At 38.1% G+C, this 18,707-nt stretch overlaps 2 protein-coding genes, 1 long non-coding RNA gene and 1 other non-coding gene across 11 annotated transcripts; 1 reads left to right on the forward strand and 3 right to left on the reverse strand.

Annotated features, from left to right (window-relative positions):
• Positions 1–359: 359 nt before the first annotated feature.
• Positions 360–6,003, reverse strand: LOC103722014 (casein kinase 1-like protein HD16). 2 transcript variants are annotated; one of them, XM_008812428.4, is made up of 16 exons: positions 5,390–6,003; positions 4,008–4,142; positions 3,849–3,922; positions 3,679–3,748; positions 3,538–3,593; positions 3,377–3,448; positions 3,167–3,261; positions 2,968–3,034; positions 2,706–2,835; positions 2,400–2,618; positions 2,108–2,238; positions 1,841–2,015; positions 1,570–1,660; positions 1,323–1,480; positions 957–1,145; positions 360–862 (listed from the first exon to the last, which is right to left on the reverse strand). In XM_008812428.4, exons 1-16 carry the CDS (start codon positions 5,714–5,716, stop codon positions 803–805), a joined length of 2,049 nt encoding a protein of 682 aa, XP_008810650.1. In that variant the 5' UTR covers positions 5,717–6,003; the 3' UTR covers positions 360–802. The 2 variants fall into 2 exon arrangements, with proteins under 2 accessions (XP_008810650.1, XP_008810649.1); XM_008812427.4 differs by having other exon boundaries at positions 2,108–2,250.
• A 2,330-nt stretch (positions 6,004–8,333) lies between these two features.
• On the reverse strand, positions 8,334–13,112 carry LOC113463737. Of its 7 annotated transcripts, none has more exons than XR_003388513.2 (6): positions 13,058–13,112; positions 10,292–10,427; positions 10,145–10,191; positions 9,414–10,032; positions 9,197–9,249; positions 8,334–8,545 (listed from the first exon to the last, which is right to left on the reverse strand). It is a non-coding gene; the product is annotated as an uncharacterized LOC113463737 (long non-coding RNA). The 7 variants fall into 7 exon arrangements; XR_005513939.1 differs by having other exon boundaries at positions 9,188–9,249; XR_003388511.2 differs by having other exon boundaries at positions 9,197–9,260.
• Positions 13,113–13,223: 111 nt separating this feature from the next.
• Positions 13,224–13,296, forward strand: TRNAK-CUU. The gene has a single exon. It is a non-coding gene; the product is annotated as a tRNA-Lys (tRNA).
• A 4,512-nt stretch (positions 13,297–17,808) lies between these two features.
• LOC103722023 lies at positions 17,809–18,707 on the reverse strand. The gene is made up of 2 exons (XM_008812439.2): positions 18,654–18,707; positions 17,809–18,270 (listed from the first exon to the last, which is right to left on the reverse strand). Exons 1-2 carry the CDS (start codon positions 18,705–18,707, stop codon positions 17,809–17,811), a joined length of 516 nt encoding a protein of 171 aa, XP_008810661.2.

Here is an 18,707-nt window from a genome sequence, read left to right on the forward strand (position 1 = left end):
TAACTTTTGATCATCTATCGAGGACAAGAAATTAATCAATAAAACTGCCATTAGGTTGTGGTAAGGCAGAAATTTTTGAAAATCTATGCAGAAACATGTTCTTCACAAGAATATTACAGAAAATGATGAGATAAAAAACCACAGAGACCAAAGACACAGAGATAATAATACGTATGATATAAGTGGTTCATGAGAGCTGTCACCACAAAAAAAAAGACATGTTTGCTCTTACCTGAAGTTGTTTGAAGATTGTTCCGAGTATATTGACAGGCACATACAAAAAAATATAGTATTACATATAACTAAGAAAATTGAGATATAAATATTAATTTTTAATCTACGGGAGGCACAAAATCATCTCTTTTGGAATTTGCCCCATATTTAAGTTAGCCAAGAATTTGATAGAAGTCATAGAAGAAGAAAAAGAGTACAAATGCCATGGTCAAGTGCATGGTCATATCAGTTACATTGAATGCCTAATAATATATTGATACAGAGTTGTAACCAAATGAGTAAATGTTCATTCACTATACAAACTTAACGATAATTAAGGATGTCCGCCATCCAATCTAATTTGATAGCACAAGTGAGGGCATCTTAAAAACTTGACATGAGACTGCACCATTTGTTAGCTTTAGCTGACATCAGAGATTGGTAACATTTAAGTATAGTTTGCGCATCAAAATCTAGGGCAGTTGCCTTCCAAAAGTTTAAGCTCTCATGACCTCCAACATGACAGGATGCCAGGGTTGTAACATGAGTGGGGTTATGCCTTCATCATCCCAAAAGAAAACAGGGAAACTCACGAAACAGTGCGTCCATAACAAACAGATGCAATATAAAGATTTTTTGCCCACTTATCCTGCAAGCAACAAATAAATTTATTCATCAAAATTAACAGAGGTAATAAATCACAAGACAAAATTTTTTTAAAATAAAATATACAATTTCCGCACCTTCACATGCTGACTAGGAAAAGCCGAAGTTCTGAGAGTCTCTTGTGTTTCATCCGCAGGCCTCCTCCTGGGCACACTAAGGACAAACGCGGCCTGGTCCCATGTTGCAGCAGTTGCAGTTATACGATAGCCGTTATCCCACCTACGGTGAATACCTTCACTAGGGTATAAGAAGTCAAGTTCAACAACCTGAACAAAAAGGTATACAAAATCAGTGCAATATCTTTGAAATCCCACTCTACATAAATCTAACAGAATGTTAAGTAGCACTTAAAACAACTGCACCCAAGAAAAAAAAAAGGGGTCAAACACTTCCCTCACCACTAAAAGAATTTTTAGAAAAGGGGAAAAAAGAAGGAAAATAACCTGATCTGAAAAGCCAGCATTACGGGACATGACAACTGCCCATCTACTTCCAGCAGTTGCCATGGCAGTGACATAGAAGCCCTCTCTCCATTTTTTGTTTATCCACTTGAAAGGAAATGAATCACTAACTTTGTAGGACTGCTGTGCATACTGTGTACCTGGATGAGAACCATTGGAAATTGACCATTTGCATGACCACTGGAAAAAACCCCAAACTCCAAAATGATATGAAATTAGGGAGACTTACCTTTGGACATTACTACCAAGGAGCTACCATTATTTGCTCCTGCTAATGCAGTAATGTAATAGTTCCTCTCCCATTGCTCCATTATCCATTCCTTTAAGAAGAAAAAGATAAGTTTCATGGAAGTTGTAGATAAATGTAAGTGTGCGAAAGAAACCATGCTACAAGCAATAGCATTGGGCTTTAATATAATATAGGGATACAATACAAGTTGTTAAGCTATAAGAACTTCACTTAGACTGCTCCAGTAAACAAGCAGTACAAGGGTACTCACTTTGTGAAGAAAATTTGGTGACAGTTCATACAATTGAGCAGTAAAACCAGTGCCTGCATCCATTATCAGGGCCCAAAGATTTGTACAAGATGCAACACAACTGATAAATAAACCATCTTCATTTCCTTTCTCAATATGTGGTGCAAGCCTCCCATCCGCAACATTGTAGTGATACCTGAAATTTGCAAGAGTAGTAAGGAGAGAGATGAGTCACTCTTCTTATCTGGGGATCTAACAAAAGCATTATGCATCATATAAAGCAAATACCTTTGCTTCATAGGTCGCCGAGCATTATAAACACTAATCCATTGTGTTGCAGGCATCCCCATTCTAACCTTCTTCCTTGGCTGCTCATCATCCTCTTCTTCCAACATCAGCCGGCCTCTCTTTTGACCAACCTGATATATAAGCTTTACGGCATTTAACTGAAGATTAGACATGCGCTATATTGCATTGGATCATAACTTTATCCTTTTCTGATATAACTTTTTATTTATTTATTTTTTTTGGAGAAACTTTACTTTCAAAGTTAAAAAGGAAATGGAGGCTGTTAATATACCTTTTGAGCACCATCTGTGTTAATTGGTCTGATATCTGGGTTTGGACCTACTATGCCATCAAAGAGAGAAATGCACTTTGCGTAATTAGGTTCTTCATCAAACTTTAAGTTGACAACATACTCCACAAACTGTCTGAAGGGCTGTGGGCAAAAGCAACATAAAGACTCTGGAGATGTAGCCATCTTCTTTTTGCAGACAAGAAAACCTTTGTTCTCTCCCTACAAGTAGAAGAATGCTAGTAACATGAGATGAGCAAATGAAACAAATTTTGATGACTCCCAGTGTAGAAGTTCAAGTCGCTATACCTGGTATCCTTGCCATGGTAGACGGCCACGGAGAAGAAAGATTAGCGTATAAGCAAGGGATTCTAAATCATCTCTCTTGCTTGCTGTCCTTCCTAGGTGAGCATGAACACTAGCATATCGCACTGTTCCCCTGTAATATCCAATTGAAATAATAAGCCCAAGTTCAGAGAATAAGGATCAAACTTAAACTGAATAATTGACTCCTTTTCTTCGCATATAAGAAGATCAATATAGAGATCAGACATGGAATTCATGGATTCACCTGAAGACATCTGGACGTTGGTCATACTCTACATGCAGACCTGTAGAATTGTCCTTCCATCTAGTGGCTGTTAATTAAAAGTTCACAACTAATAAGACATTTTCACTGTTAATAGTCCCTAGAAATACATAATACGCTACGCCTAAAATGTTGAGACACTTCAGCTTTCTACATCTTGATAGTAGGTCATTAAATTTACCTAAGCCAAGATCAACAAGAAACAATTTTTTCTCGTCAGGAGTCCCAGGAGGCCCGAGTAAGAAGTTCTCAGGCTTTACATCCCCATGCACATACCTGTCGTTAGTAACAATTTATAACCATACACCTAACATCTTTTTAAGAAACACAATAGCTATAGTGTAGTACAAGAAAAACAAGAGAATTGCATAATAGAATTTATCAGAGCAACCCTTTCGAATGCATCTTCTCCAGTATGGAGATTGCTTCAATAGCAATACACGCAACCATTTCAACGGACATTCTGCAAAAATTGGAAAGGAAAATTATGTCAAGCCACAAAAGAGTTTGCAAGAAATTACCTTATTGACTGGGATTAAATTTAGCACTCACGTGTGCGAGTTATTATTCCAGACATCCCATAGACTTGGTCCCAGCATATCCATAACCTGCAGAGTATTATGCAATTATGCTAAGAGCTCAAAACAAATATATAACATAAAAAGAAACAGAACTGTGTGTATATGAATGTACCATGACATAATAGTCTCCTTGGCGACCCTTGTAATGGACACGCGGCACACCATGAATGCCCCCAAGAGTGCTGCATATATTGAAAATCATTTAGGTCAGAAAGCTTCATCAAAGTACTATCATGAGAACTTCAAAGATCATTCACAAAACAAGACAACAACAGCACTCACTTGTAAACTTGCCATTCATACGGGGGTCCATGGTTACATCCTTTACTGCTTCTATGCTCAAACTTTAAAGCCACCTGGCATGCAAACAAAGCATATTCCATTAACAGAAAGAAACTATTAGCTATTGGACTATGAACCATGATAAAGAAAATAGCACACCTCCACAGCACTGGAAACTGTAACCCTATCATTTGCATTAGTAGCTGAAATACGGCGCCCAACGTACACTTGACCAAATCCTCCTTTTCCTAGTTTTCTCTCAATTCTATACAAAGGTGAATTTCCGATCTGGACCTGTTCCAAAGAATACAACAATCAGGGTGAAAATTAAATGAAAGTGTTGCAAAATTATGCAGCTTCATTATGGTTGGTTGGTCATTTTCAGAAATAACAACAAAAATTCACATGTAAAATCACTTAGGAAGTTAAATTTGATTAAGGAAAATATGTTTCAAGAGTTTAAACATGTCTGATTCTCACAATAAAGCAAGCAAAAGTTAGATTATAAGTTAAAGAAGAGGTTTTCCTAAAATATCTTGACATGCCAGCTGTAGATATTATGATAATGCTGCAGAATCCCATAGTTTTTGCCTTCTACGCGTTGGCACGATACAGTATGATATGTATTCTATGTTGGCCCTTGACTGGTACAATTATCAAGGAACAAGCATGACATACCATTACTGAATTTTTGATTCTCGAAAAGGGCATAATTCTCAAATAAACAATACCTATTCTTTACACTTCTAATACAAATATTCTGGTAATAAGAGTTTCTGAAGCCTGATACTTCCAAGCTAATGTCAAAGCCTCAACAAATTAAATTTGGGAAATTCGTCAAACACATCCTATGATTGATTAACAGGTGCTAAATAAGAGGGTACGGGAACGTCCAAAAACACTTAAACTTTGAGATGAATGAGATGCAAAAGAAAAAGAGCTAAAGTCAGTATAAACATCGTAAAAGAAAAAAACTTATAAGTAGAACTAACAGCAATAGAAGCACAATATTAAACAGTTAATGAATTCAGAATGAAAGGGCTATAAAGGTTTATGTGTATTGGTCAAAAAAAGAGTAAAAGGCATGGCAAATTCCAGGATGAAAATGGCACGAAGGAAATCACAGAAGCTCACCATCATTATACAGCTAATGGTTCTTTCAAAACCAAGTCGGAGAAAACATCATCAGTGAATGTACAGCTCAAAATCCACAATCTTCCATCATTATAGAAATGTAAAACAAAATCAGAAATCAGAAATCCTGTATTCAGAGAACAACCCAAGAACGATCACAGAAATCTTTGCAAAATGCCACTGACTCCTTCCATACAGATAAAAAAAATACACAATCTTTCATCGAAAAAGGAATAAAAGAACGAAATATAAAATCAGAAATCCTGTATTCGAAGAACAAACTAAGAACAAACACCCAGAACTTCACAAAATTTCCACGATTTCTTCCTCGCGGACCATATCTGCTACTCCTAACGCAAATACCAAACATTACTGTAAATAACCAGAAGAAAATGGAAGAGGCCGACCTTTTCCGGAAGGGGCGCCGTGCTTCCCTCGTCCTCCCCACCGGGGAGCTTATCGGCGCTCCTCGCCCCGCTATCGCCGTCATCCATCTTCCTTTCGCCGACCCCTTCCTTGATCTCGTCCCCAACCAACCCTCCGACCTCGCCCCGGCCCTCCAGAAACCTGATCTCCTCCCTCGGTTCGGCGGACGTGTTCACCGGGTTCTCATTCACCAGAGGCGCCTTGTTCCTCGGCGCCCTCCTCCTCCTGGCGGCGGTCGGCCTCTCGGCCTGGACTATCGGGTTCGCCTGCGCTCGCCCCTTCCGCACTCCGCTACGGAGCTCCGGCATCCTTCATCCATCCAACCTCATGCCGGAAAAACCCTATATTTCCCGTATTCTCGAAACCCTATCTCGCCGACGAGGAAGTAAAGAAATCCGGAGAGACTCGAGCGACGACGACGAGAACGCCGATCGGGCGCCGCGATGGGTTCCGATCGAAGATTCGATGATAAAAAAACGATTCGATCGCCTCTTTGGAAGGATCGGCGAGCTAGGATTTCCGTGCGGGGGAGAGCTTTCAAGGGTTTGCAGGTGATGATGAACAGAGGAAAGGGGGAAACTGTGGCCGTAACTCGTAAGGGATACGGACATATTTATAGGTTGGAGCCTTGGAGCGGATTGGAAGACTGGACCGTAGGATTAATGAGTAACTGTGATGCGAAAATAGTAGCATAAATACAAAAAGTTGAGAATAAAGGGTGCGAGCCGGTGAGAGTGAGAGATGAGGAGGAGAATTGGACAAGCGTCTAACGTTCAACCGGGGACCACAGGTGGCAGCCCAACAACAGCTGCTAGTGTTTGAAAGTTCCCTTTGATTAGTATCAATCGGAGTCGTGGATGTAATAAGGGAAATCCTCATACTCCATCATTAATTTTAATAATTTAGGTTGGACTTGTACCAGATAGATAAACTTGGTATTATCTCGATTAGCTAAATAAATAGTCGTGTGTAAACAAAGGCAATAGCCAACTTCGTAGTCCCTTGGTTCTGCAAGAACTCGAGGCACTGCATATCGTAACAAACATCTTTAGACTTTTAATATAGTGATAAAATAAATATTTATATAATATTGACAAAGTTTTAGAATCTAGTTCTTGTATGTTGGATTTTGAGACTTTAAATAATTTTTTATCTTAACAACTTGGAGGTATGGTTGGGTGGCTTAAGGCATTGGTTTGCTAAATCGACATACAAAAAGATTGTATCATGTGTTTGAATTCTAATTTGGGTGAAATTACGTGAGAGAAAGAACCTTTTTCTGATGAAGTTCTCTGAAGAAGGACAGAAAAGCACTACTTAGTGACTAGGAGCGGATCACCTCTTTTTTGTAAACTTCTTCATGTTTCTGAATGAATTGTATGCTTATATACAAAAAAAATTTATTTAAGATGAGCAATTTTTATCGGAGCCAATATCCCAGTGTTGGTTTCTTTCTCAGGTCTAATGGAAAATATATGTGCTGGGCTCCGAAACTTTTTCATTGGGTATGTACAGATTAATTTTGTTGTCCTAGTATAAAATAGTTAAATTTTATCTTATTACCCGGTAACTGGTATGCCGCAACATTTGCATAATTCCCAGCCGCGCAAAAAGCTGAGTCGCGAGGGAACAGAGCTTTTGAAATGCACTGATTTTAGTTGGCACCACTTTTACTGATTTGATTTCAAAAATGATTTGGCTCTTCCATAATACCTAAAAATACGAATTTCTAATCAACACACCGTAAAATAAGCCTTTATGCGACGGATTTTGAGCGAAAAATTTTATCAATTTCAGAGCATTCTTATCTTGCAGTTAAAAGCAAGATATAGATAAGATACTGCATGACCCTTTAGATAGTAGATGAACAGGCTGGCATTTTTAACCATACCATAAGGAGATATTCCCAGAAGAATACCGAACCTTCTACGATGTAGTCGAATTTCACCAGACAGGCTATAGATGCATAAATAGTTGAGAGGCACAAATACTTACTCATCTCATCCTCCGAACGGAAGGATCTTCCGTAAGAACCATAACCTCTTAACTCCAATCAAAAAAAGAAAAAACTAACTATAATCTCTAAACAAGTTCATGTTCCTCCTTCGAAATCAAGAATTTCATATGTTCAAACAAGTAATATATCCTTAGAAGATCAGTACAGAGATCATGCATTCAGGCATTTGAATACCAGTCAGCTGGGGGAAAACAGATAATAAACAACAAAATATTTAAAATTTCTACTTTTAACTGTTACTAATGCTTGTGACATAAGGTGCTGCTTACTCTTGTTCCTCCTCCCTTGCCCTACCAACCCCGACAACCCGTGGTCTTTATAGTGTGCTTAAGATAGGTTTGGTTATCTCACTAACGGACCCACGTACAGTCGATTGATTTAACCACAAACACAAACACAAAAGACCAGCAATGGTTGAGAAGAAATAAGCAATATATTATGGATGTAATTCAGCAAGTACCTGATGTTTAGAAAAGAGCAATTCTGCTAATTTTGAATTCATTTTACTTCTTTAATAATTAAGAAAGACATATGGAGACCAACCCCACTAAATTACCCTAGTCTGGTAGAGATATCATAGTTACTTTGAGCCAGATTTACCATCAGGTGGGGAAAAAAAGAGAGAGCCATTTTAAAATCCAGTTAACTTGATGGTATATTCCAATGAATTACTGCCAATATGCAGCAACTCTCCAAAATTCACTAGATATGGAGAAAACACTAGATGAAGAGGAATAAAGGATTACTAGATCAAAGGCTGCCCTTTTTCTTTTTCAGATTTCGTTGAACCCCGCATAAATATGCATCTGTTGGTTTTCAATGCTTGAAAAATAGCCGTGAGTTGCCACCTTTAATATAATAACTGCCAGAGACTATTAATGTTCCCACTATTAAGGTAAGAAAATTCATATGTCAACAACAGCAAACATCATTCCTTGTAAAATATGGGCCTCCATTTTCAATAGGCAATGGATGCAGCCCAATTACATTGAACATGTTCACATCATCAGGAACCAGACATGATTTTGGAAAGCAACTGTAATTCTCAACAAGGTTTCAAGTGTCAGCTTGTGCTCCTCCATTCCAGCCGGCACGAACTGTGATAGGCCAGTACTAGCACCTGGCACAGGTTGAGACAGCATCATTTATTGTTTATTTGTTTAATTAAAGTAGGTTATTGAATCCTTTTCCCATTTTTCATTTTCAGCACAGCATGGCACATGCGCGGGCATGGCACAGCATGTGTCATGCCATCTTGTATTCTGTTACAAGCAAGCTAGCATGTGGAACTATATGCTAACTACAGCTCAGACTGTTACAACATGTTTTGCCATCTAGCTTGACATAGAAACCATATGGCAAAACCTTTCATCTGCTAGCCATGCCACCAAATGAGTCATTGAATGCAGAGGACTTTTGTAGATGATGAATTATATATTATTGCAATGAAATATACGCACACCAAGCCAATATGTTTTTAAAATCAATATTTATAAATAATCGGCTTTAAAAAGGCGAAACCAAGATTCACTATCCCGGTACTAGATATCATTTCAGTACTATGCTGGTACAGTATCAGTGTGCCTGATACAACTATACAAGGATCAATTTGATATTACCGAGACTCGATATACCCCCGTACCAAGTCTCGGTTCGGTACCTGTACGGTATGGTGCATCCATTATAGGGCAGTACACACCAGTATAGCAAATCTTGAGTGAAACAATATGATGAATGCAAGGTCGTATGTGATAAATCTAACCTTGCTAACCTGGCCTCTTTTGACTGACCAGTTTTCACTGCACTCTTAAGCAATCCCTGAGCCTGCCAGCCAACTTAAAGAATCAACGCATAAGGATGAAGGTAAGTGGATAGATAGATAAACAGATAGGGAGATAAAACATATGGTTAAAGTGGTACAGAGAGGGAAGGGATAAGCAGGTATCTAATGTTAAGTATGCTGTCTCTTATGATATGAAACAATTCACCTCATCAAGCTGGTCTTGAACTTTCATTGGAGTGGCATCAGTCTTATGCTGCCGTTGCTTGTTCATGTTTGGTGAAGGCTCGAGAAAAACCTCTTTCTCATTTTCTTGGGTGTTGCTGGTGCTATGGCTTTCCACTGCCTTCAGATTCAGGTATTTCTTTGTCGTCAGTCAAGAAGGCAGTTTCATCCACCAAATCGACTTCTGGTTCAGCATCAGCAGGATGAACTCCGTTGGCAATCCCAATCCCTTTACCTATTGATGGAGGGCTGGAAGGCCTTTCAAGCTCATCTTTTGAATTTGTAATGTTGACATCATCATTTGTAGAGGAAGTAGTGGTTTGTTTGTTATTGTCTATAGATGGGACTTCCACCACATTGTCTATACCATTTCTACCTTAAACACTTTTGCCACCTGATATCACTGTATCTTTGTGGTTATCAGAAGGTGGTTCTGTGCTTGTTTCTGCAGTGTCGTTAATGCTAACATCAAGAGAATGTTCAGATGGAGAAATCTTAACACAATCAGTCTTCTCATTTTGTACTGATGGTTGTTTGCTTTTCTGGTCTTGCTCAGGTCTGATGCCTTTATAAGTTTCAGTGCTGGAGAGTTTTAATGGACCCTGTAAAAAATGCATGGACAATCTTTGAGATAAACAACAAAATATCCTCCCTCAAGGAAAAGAACATTGTTTCAAGTGCGTGATGGAAACCAGTGGTGGGCTGATTAATGACCTTCTTTGTTTTGGCCTTCCTGGCTTGAACTTCTTGACCATTGGATGCTTATTGATTGCAAAAGAAAAATAAAAATAAAATATAAGCGATGAATGTTGCATTTAGAACCCCACGATAAACCAAAATAAGCAGAAAGGGAGTTCTCACCACAAAGTATTACTAGCTTGGTGGAGTTGCAATAAATGATGGCAAGTATCTGTACCTGAGGCTTGTGAGGCAGCCTGCTCATCTGACAACTCACCAGCAACAAGTTTTACTCTCCGGTCTACAACCTCAAATAAGTCTGTTTCCAATAATTAAACTATCTTAGTAATATTCACAACATTCACATGACGCCCTCATGCTATATGACAATAGCAGTAATTTGCAAATTAGTTAAGATGCAAGCCTTTGAACATGGTAAACCAAATATATTGTACACAGCATGTGAGAAAAGAAATACTATCTAAAGCAGACTAACAAGAAAAAGAATGACAACAGAATATATTTGTAGCATAACCTTCTAGAGGATCTTTTGAGTCAACTTACGTATTTGATTTGTGAAATGTAGAAAACGTATTGATAGCATAGCCTTCTAGAGGATCTTTTGAGTCAACTTACGTATTTGATTTGTGAAATGTAGAAAACGTATTGATAGCATAGCCTTCTAGAGGATCTTCCAAATCAACATAAATATTTGTGAATAGTAGAAAGTATACAAGTCAGCCCATGATTCGTGTAACTATTACATTTTATTAGTCAACTTAGATAGGTGTATCACTCAATATCTATAGTCCTCAACCTTCAAATTCTTTACATGTTAGCTAACTAGTTGTCTAATTTTGTTAAAATTTGATAAATGATATTTATTGCATACATGAAAATGGTAGTCTATGGGTTTCTAATATACCAATTTACTAAGCAGTCATGGTAATAGATACATCATATGAATTTACCAACCAAAATCTTAAAAATATTGTTTTCTGAAGTTTTGACATATATGATAAATCCAATGTGTTGTTCAATGTACTTTCTCCTTTCTTTTCTGTAACTCTGAAATATCTACCTTTCTGGTCCAGTTGTGATAAAAAATATTTGCTAAGAGCTAACTTTCCTATAGTCACCTTTGTTGTAGCATCACGACATGTTGCATCATTAGATATTAAAAGAATTTTTGGGCAATACCAAGGTCTGTCATACCGCCCCGTACCGTACCGAAAGAAAACCGATACGAAACACACCTTCAAGTCGGTACAAGTCCCGTACCATCCTATACCGAGGCATACCGAGGTGCGTACCGAGATAAAAATCAAGAAAATAAGTAAGAGAGCTATTTCGGCACAGAGATGTACCCTACCGTACCGAACCAATAAGGTATCGATATGGTACTCAGTACCAAGATTGCGGACCTTGGGTAATACAATTTTTGTTTTCTTTCCATCAAGTTACAATACACTGTTAGCTTGGCAAATGTAGATTACGTGCAAACTATCTTCACAAAACAATATCATTATTCATCAAGGACAAAACTGAAACAGAGGACAAACCTACCAGCAAGTCTGAAGGCATTAGTGATTCCACAAATGTGGATTTCTTATTTAACAATCTAATTTTCTAGCATTGGATAGTGTAATTCATGACACGGATCACTCTTAAACAGAAGACCAATCTATGTCACCAGAGTATTGCTTGTTTTTAAGGTTTCAAGGTTCTTGCTCATGGATTAGGCACCTTCTATGCTAGTCATAATTTTGGATCTTTTGATAAGACCAAGCGATCTGCTAAAAACTGGGTGAAAGAAGAGTTTTGTAAGTTATGTACTAGGAAACAAGTTGAGTTCCAATCACATTTCTCCTATATGAGTCAGTGTAGTTATAGGCATAGCCTGCGGGTTGATACAATGCCATATGATGCGATCATCGCGACTTAAAGCACTCTTCTTTTTTTATCAGGAAAAAAATCACTCTTCTTATCTGATATTTGTTTTGAATATTTTGGATATTCTCTACATTTTGATCATCAATATTAAAACTGGCATTCATGTTATTTCATTTACATTTTCCCCCTGTTTGACTTCATAGAAATCCTAACGTTTTGACTTCACATGTTTATGGGGTTTATCATGTCATACTCCTGTGCCAAAATATAAGTCACTAGGTTCATCCAGCAAGCTATTATGCATGAACGACAATTATTGGCAAGAAATGTTGGCTCTAAATTAACCCACCATCACCTCTAATTTCAAATTCACTCCCTGAGATTTTTTCCGTGCAACTAGTCCCATTCTTATAACATTATAGGTCAATCTTTCAAGGCGCAACACACAATTCAATCTTGTAATAAAATTTTAGGTCTTGGAAGAAGGTAAACCTCAGTTAAGCGATCACCTTCATTAGATCAAGGGCCCAGCAAAAAATTAAAGCAATTTTCAATAACATCTCATCAGTTATTTTACAAAAACAAATAACTCATACATTCTACATATGGATTAACGGGTTAAATCTTAAAACTCTCAGATCAGACACTGGAACCCAACCAAAACTATTGGCACTCAGCACGTATTTGTCTGCAGAAATGTTTAGAGCATCAAGCATTCCACATGCCCATGACTAAATCTTAACAATTTCACAATGTTTGTAAACAAGATCTTCACTTTCAACTAAACAAAACCCCTAAGTTCCATCAAATTGGTCTGAAATTCTCTATTTTTCTCTCTGATCGAAGAATCGAGATTCTGGATGCCCAGTTTAATTTTTCCATCGTTTCAAGAAGAACATGGTAAAAAGAAAAGAAAAAGATCCAATTTGTCATGCAAATGAAACCGCAAGAGCACTTCAGAGCGAAATGGTATCGTGGAGGCCGTCGTGATGGAAGGGAATCAATCAAATGAAGGGGGGTGGCACAGGGAGGGGGGAGGGGACGGGATCGGCGTACCTTCAGCGACATTGAGCCAACAAGCCATGGCGGAGGGCGGGGGGTGAAGTCCGATACGAGGAGGCGGAGAGCGGCATTTAAAAAGACCGGTGAGCGGCGGGACGGAGATCGGGGATCGAGATCCTATATTTGGTTTTGTTAATAGATGGACAACATTGGCCGATAAGCCCGTCTAGCTCAGTCGGTAGAGCGCAAGGCTCTTAACCTTGTGGTCGTGGGTTCGAGCCCCACGGTGGGCGTTATTTACATTTTCTTTTTTTTCCCCTAATTAGCTACATCTTTTATTTTGAGAGAAATTAGACTCCGGTAATAAAAAAACTCTTATTTCAACCATTTGATTGGGTCCTATGCCATAAGAGAGTGGGAATGCCTCAATGCTTCAAAACCTAATTTTTACTCTCTTTTCGAATTTAAATTTTATTCCGATTTCAATAATAGACACGTATCAATTGCATGGAAGGACATAACCATTTCAATTTTTATTCAGATTTATTCTAATTTCAATTCCGATCGTGAATCAAACACACACTTTGTCAGGATCAAGCGCTACTATTACACCAAAATCCGCAGGTGTTAGTGAAGGCGCAACTTTATTTTTCTTAAACTAGCGCAGGGGCTCATAGCGCCACGAGTCGACTCCGACCAAGCCTCGCCCAACTCCGGACTCCGACAGGGCCTTGCCAGTGGGTTCAGGGACCCCCTAATGGTATAACCCACCCTACTCCTCCAGCGCATCCACGTTGGCAGGCGGCAGGACTAACTCGGCTCTTCAGGCCTCCGCCAACGTTGACTTGGCCCCTCAGACCTCCGCCAACAGTCCCCCCCAACGTGATGCCTGGGTTTCGAACTCGAGACCTATGGCTCTGATACCAATTGTCAAGATCAAGCGCTACCATTACACCAAAACCCGCAGGTGTTAGTGAAGGCGCAACTTTATTTTTCTTAAACTAGCGCAAAGGCCCATAGCACTACGAGTCGACTCCGATCAAGCCTCGTCCGACTCCGGACTCCGACAGGGCCTCACCAGTGGGTTTAGGGATCCCCTAGTAGTATAACCCACCCTACTCCTCCAGCGCATCCACGTTGGCAGGCGGTAAGACTGACTCGGCCCTTCAGGCCTCCGCCAACGTTGACTCGGCCCCTCAGACCTCCGCCAACACACTTACTACTTTATGTGGAAATGCTATTTGCCTTGTGGGATTTTAAATAGAATTATGCATGTTAGCAGATTTTTTAGTAGCCTTATTAGATTCTTCCCATGAAAGTTTAAACTAAGTGCAAATTCATTTCTAAGAAATGATAATTAGCAAGGAAGTGCAAGATATCGGTCTACGCAATCCTTTCTCTAATTAACAGGTTGAAACTCATGAGGGGAGAAAAATAGGGAAGGTTGGGTTGACCGAACTAGATACAAGGATTTTTGGGGCAATGAGTTACTGTGCTGGAACTCTGCCCACTTGGAATGATGGATTTAAGCAAGTGTGACAAGAGAACTTTGCTTAGTCAACATCCCTTCTTAGAGAGGCCACTTCTTAAAGATAGCAATTCTACCAACGGGTTTGTTGTTACCATTGTAAAACATTGTAAAGACTACAACCATCAAAATCAGGGTAACATGAGAGGCTGCAGGTTTAAGATTCTCTTTGAATCAAGAAAAGAAGAAGGTACTAACAAAGGAATTAGATGGTAACTAGAATTGATCAACTAAAGGAAGTCAGATTATGTACTGATATCAAGTTTAGGACATATACGTTGCTATTTTTTAGTACGTTTGTATGTTTAATCATGCACTCCCCCTTTTTCTTTTTTTCTTTTTTTTTTTTTGCTGAAGCAGAAGTATCATACATAATGTATACGAATACAACCCAGAAAATCAAAAAACAGTACATCACGGAGTGCACTGGACAACTTTCTTAAAACCGGATTATTTTCTCTACCCTAAGATAAGCATGGTTAGGCTTGGGCCTTAATTCGGGTGGGCTTAGGGTTGGACTGAAGCCCACGACAAGCTCCACCCAGTCCATCCGGATAGAGAGGGGAAAAAAATTGCAAAAAAAGAAAAAGAAATGATTCAACAAGAGAAGTGAAAATGCTGTAAAAGAGATATATTGACGGTTGGTATTGCTTTATTTGTATGTTTTTGATTTCTATTTGCAGCTTTGTAGATAAGAGCAGGGAGATGAACCAACGATAGGTGCATGCATCCAAACAATCACAATCCCCTTCGCTGCAACTCCACTCAAATGCATTTTCGATTACATTGTACCTGTAGTCACAGGAAACCAAACGGCTTCTCGGAGGTATATGGCATTTATGGTTCATGTGACGGGATGCGACACTTTTAATATCGTATTTTCTCATCTTTTTACATTTTTTGGTAACTGAATAGAATGTAACCAAACAAACATTAAAAAAGAAAAAGGCAAAATAACAAGTATAGCTCTAAGGGAGGCAAAGATAGCACATTCCTCTTGCATTAGGTTCAGTAGCAAGACCAACTCAGGTTAAATATAATATAATAATATAATAAATTATAATAAATAAGAATTTAAATAACTAAATTTTTATTATATATTAAATGATAAATTTTGATTATGGCCGAATAAAAACTACCATCAATGGGAATGGCATCATTAATACCCATTCAATAGATTTTTTTATTTTTTAAATTATTTTTTAAATGCAATATGATAATGTAATAAATTATTAATAAATAGGAGATTTCAATAGCTATATTTTTTACATAATTTTAATGATAGTTGAGCATATTAGTATTGGCGTTATTAATACCAATGTCTATTAGTGGATGGAAAACTTCATATAAGCTGATTTTCTATTTTTTATATATAATAAAATATATATTTCATATTAAAAAGGATAATGGATAAAAAAATAAGTATTAATATTAGCGCCTTTAATACCAACATCTTTTTGCGAATAGAAAACTTCATATAATCTAATAAATCTATAAACAAGAAGATATTAACGTTTAGAAAAAGATTTCTAAAATGCTAGCTCCATAACTGATCCATCCATATGCAAGTGATGGAAATGGAGAAAACTACATACACGGGGCGATGCAATTAAAATCCATCCATAGCTTTATCGGAGCTTTTTACCTGTCCACTTGCCACAAAAAGCAGTTATCCAACCGGAAGGCAAAGCAAAAGAGGATTTGCCCTAAATGACAGCTATCCAACCAGATACTATACAAAAGGAGCGGCTCCCCTAGTCTAACGTGGCGGAGATGGAGCATGACGTTGTCTTTTCTAGCTCCCTCTAAAATCAAAGTCATTTTTAGAGAGAAAATATGTATTTTATTTATCCTTCTAAACTAGTTGGTAGTGCTTTAGCTACAATTTCTTGTGGCTCCTACACTATTTTTTTTAAAATCATGCACTTTAATTACTCCTTTCATGTTCGGATACAAACTAATAATTTGACTTAAGCATCGAGGACAAGGTGCAAATTAAGTAATAGACATGCCTCCCTATGACAAATAATATCTAATTTTATATATCAAAGTAATTTTTAGAGAGAGAATATGTATTTTATTTATCCTTCTAAACTAGTTGCTAGTTGTTTAGCTACAATTTCTTTTGGCTCATACACTATTTTTTTTTAATCATGCACTTTAATTACTCCTTTCATGTTCGGATACAAACTAGTAATTTGACTTAAGCATTGAGGACAAGGTGCAAATTAAGCAATAGGCATGCATCCCTTTGACAAATAATATCTAATTTTATATATTTTATTCATGCTTGCTAGGGCTTCTAGCAATTCTCCGTACGACTATACTTAATAGATGACTTTGAGAAACAAATCCTGCTTTCTAGTGCAGAAATGATAGATTGCTTCTAATTGTAATGTTGTCCAATTATTTAAAATAATTTTTGGTGTGAAGCAATTATTTCTATCTTTAAATATTATTTTTTGCTGCCCCGTCCATTGCATGAATGCATTCATTATATTCATATGCCTGGAGTAGTTGAATTTCGAAAAATCTTCACTACAATCCACTCATATGTTATGGGAATTAGATTAAGAATTAATGAAGCTACGATTTAAACAAATACTCCAGTCATTGCCTCAGCTCCCTTTGCTGTTGCTGCATGAATATTTTGCACAAGACTGGTTACAACATGAGATCATGAGTCAGCTAATAAGCGGACATCAGCTTATTACAGAAGCCAAGGCAACAAACACTAAACCATAACTACATTTTCAAACCCATAACTACACATAAAAACACTAAACCAAGATGACTTTAACTTGATAATTATACCTTAGATAGTTTTCCTGCATGATGTTTATTAGATCAAATATCTGCAATATCTAATACAAGGTCTCATTTTCATCTCATTTGCACCAGCACTATTGATTGTCATCAGCATGCCTGCTGGTTAAAAATAATGCCATGAAGAGATTTTAAATTTAAGATTGCCATCACATACCTTAATTTGCAGACCAAGTTTACATACATGATTAACAGAAGTAGAAGACTTGTACATTCTATGAGTAGTCAATAGACATCCTGATCTCGGGTAGGTTCTCCAATGAGATACACGAACAACTATGGGAGCAGTAGTGCACTCCGCAGATTATACAGAAGCCAACATATAAACTCCACAAAGCAAATTTCCACTACATATAGCAGGAAAAAAAAGAGCACTTTAAGGACTTTGTCACAAGCCTATATGTATAGCTTCCGTAATTCTACAAGCACTGAATATTCTATAACCATTAGATCACTGGATTGGTGACCGTTTGAACTTTCGGTCCAAAACAGCACCACAGCTGACGGTCCTAGAAATCTTGGACCCATATGAGTCCTTGGAAGTTCTTCGTTCAAAGCTTTTCCTTGCAATATCTCTCGTTGCACCGGCCAAGGAGAGCTTAAGCTTGAGTCTGGTGGTATTGAAGTTCTTGCAGAGAGCCGTGTGGGAGTCTATAGCGTCCTCCATGGTCAGCGCAGGAGTTCGCTTCACCATCTCCTTTACAGCTTCCGAACAAAGGCCACAGACCCATTTGCCGCAGAAAAATTCTTTGATTCGGGAGATATAGGTAGGGGTGCAATCCTCAGACATCCCACAGCACTCACACTCCACCATCTCCACTTCATTTGTGCTCATGGCCCAGTTCAATTCTTCGATATTGTTATCAGTCTTAACTGGGATGTCAGAGTGCACTCTCCGTAGCCCTTGATCCGTCTAAAAGATAGAAAATATATAGCCAGCAGTAAGCACTGAGTAATGCAATGGATGATCAAATAACATGATACACACAAGCACACACACACACACACACACACACAGAGAGAGAGAGAGAAAGGTAGATAGATATACAGAGAGAGAGAGAGAGAGAGATCATGTTAGCTTGAAACCCAGCACCTTTTCAACAAAAAAGAAACCCACCACCTTGATGTTTCTAATGGAAAGAGTGGTCATCAGACAACATGAGAGATGAGGCTTAGAAAAATATTAACTCTCCCAGTATCAGGAATAAGTGATGAATTCCCTTAGCTTATTTTGATACTAAACCATGAACAATTCCGTTGGCAATAACGAAATATAATACATCATATGATGAATACCTTTGGTGGAAGCAGGTTCTTTTCTTCTTCTCTACTGAAAAGCTTAGACTGCAT

Source organism: Phoenix dactylifera, chromosome 11 (genome assembly GCF_009389715.1).
Source record: "Phoenix dactylifera cultivar Barhee BC4 chromosome 11, palm_55x_up_171113_PBpolish2nd_filt_p, whole genome shotgun sequence".
Classification (NCBI taxonomy): domain Eukaryota; kingdom Viridiplantae; phylum Streptophyta; class Magnoliopsida; order Arecales; family Arecaceae; genus Phoenix; species Phoenix dactylifera.

What these genes read in the sequence shown, in the direction of transcription:
- LOC103722014 (XM_008812427.4), bottom strand. Translation starts at nt 5,716, where the DNA reads ATGCCGGAGCTCCGTAGCGGAGTGCGGAAGGGGCGAGCGCAGGCGAAC. An exon ending in CAGTTTCCAGTGCTGTGGAG is followed by an intron (nt 3,923 to 4,007) that starts GTGTGCTATTTT and finishes TTTGCATGCCAG; the next exon opens with GTGGCTTTAAAGTTTGAGCA. An exon ending in CACCAAATTTTCTTCACAAA is followed by an intron (nt 1,661 to 1,840) that starts GTGAGTACCCTT and finishes TTCTTCTTAAAG; the next exon opens with GAATGGATAATGGAGCAATG.
- LOC103722023 (XM_008812439.2), bottom strand. Translation starts at nt 18,707, where the DNA reads ATGCAGTCTAAGCTTTTCAGTAGAGAAGAAGAAAAGAACCTGCTTCCA. An exon ending in AGAACCTGCTTCCACCAAAG is followed by an intron (nt 18,271 to 18,653) that starts GTATTCATCATA and finishes TCTATCTTTTAG; the next exon opens with ACGGATCAAGGGCTACGGAG.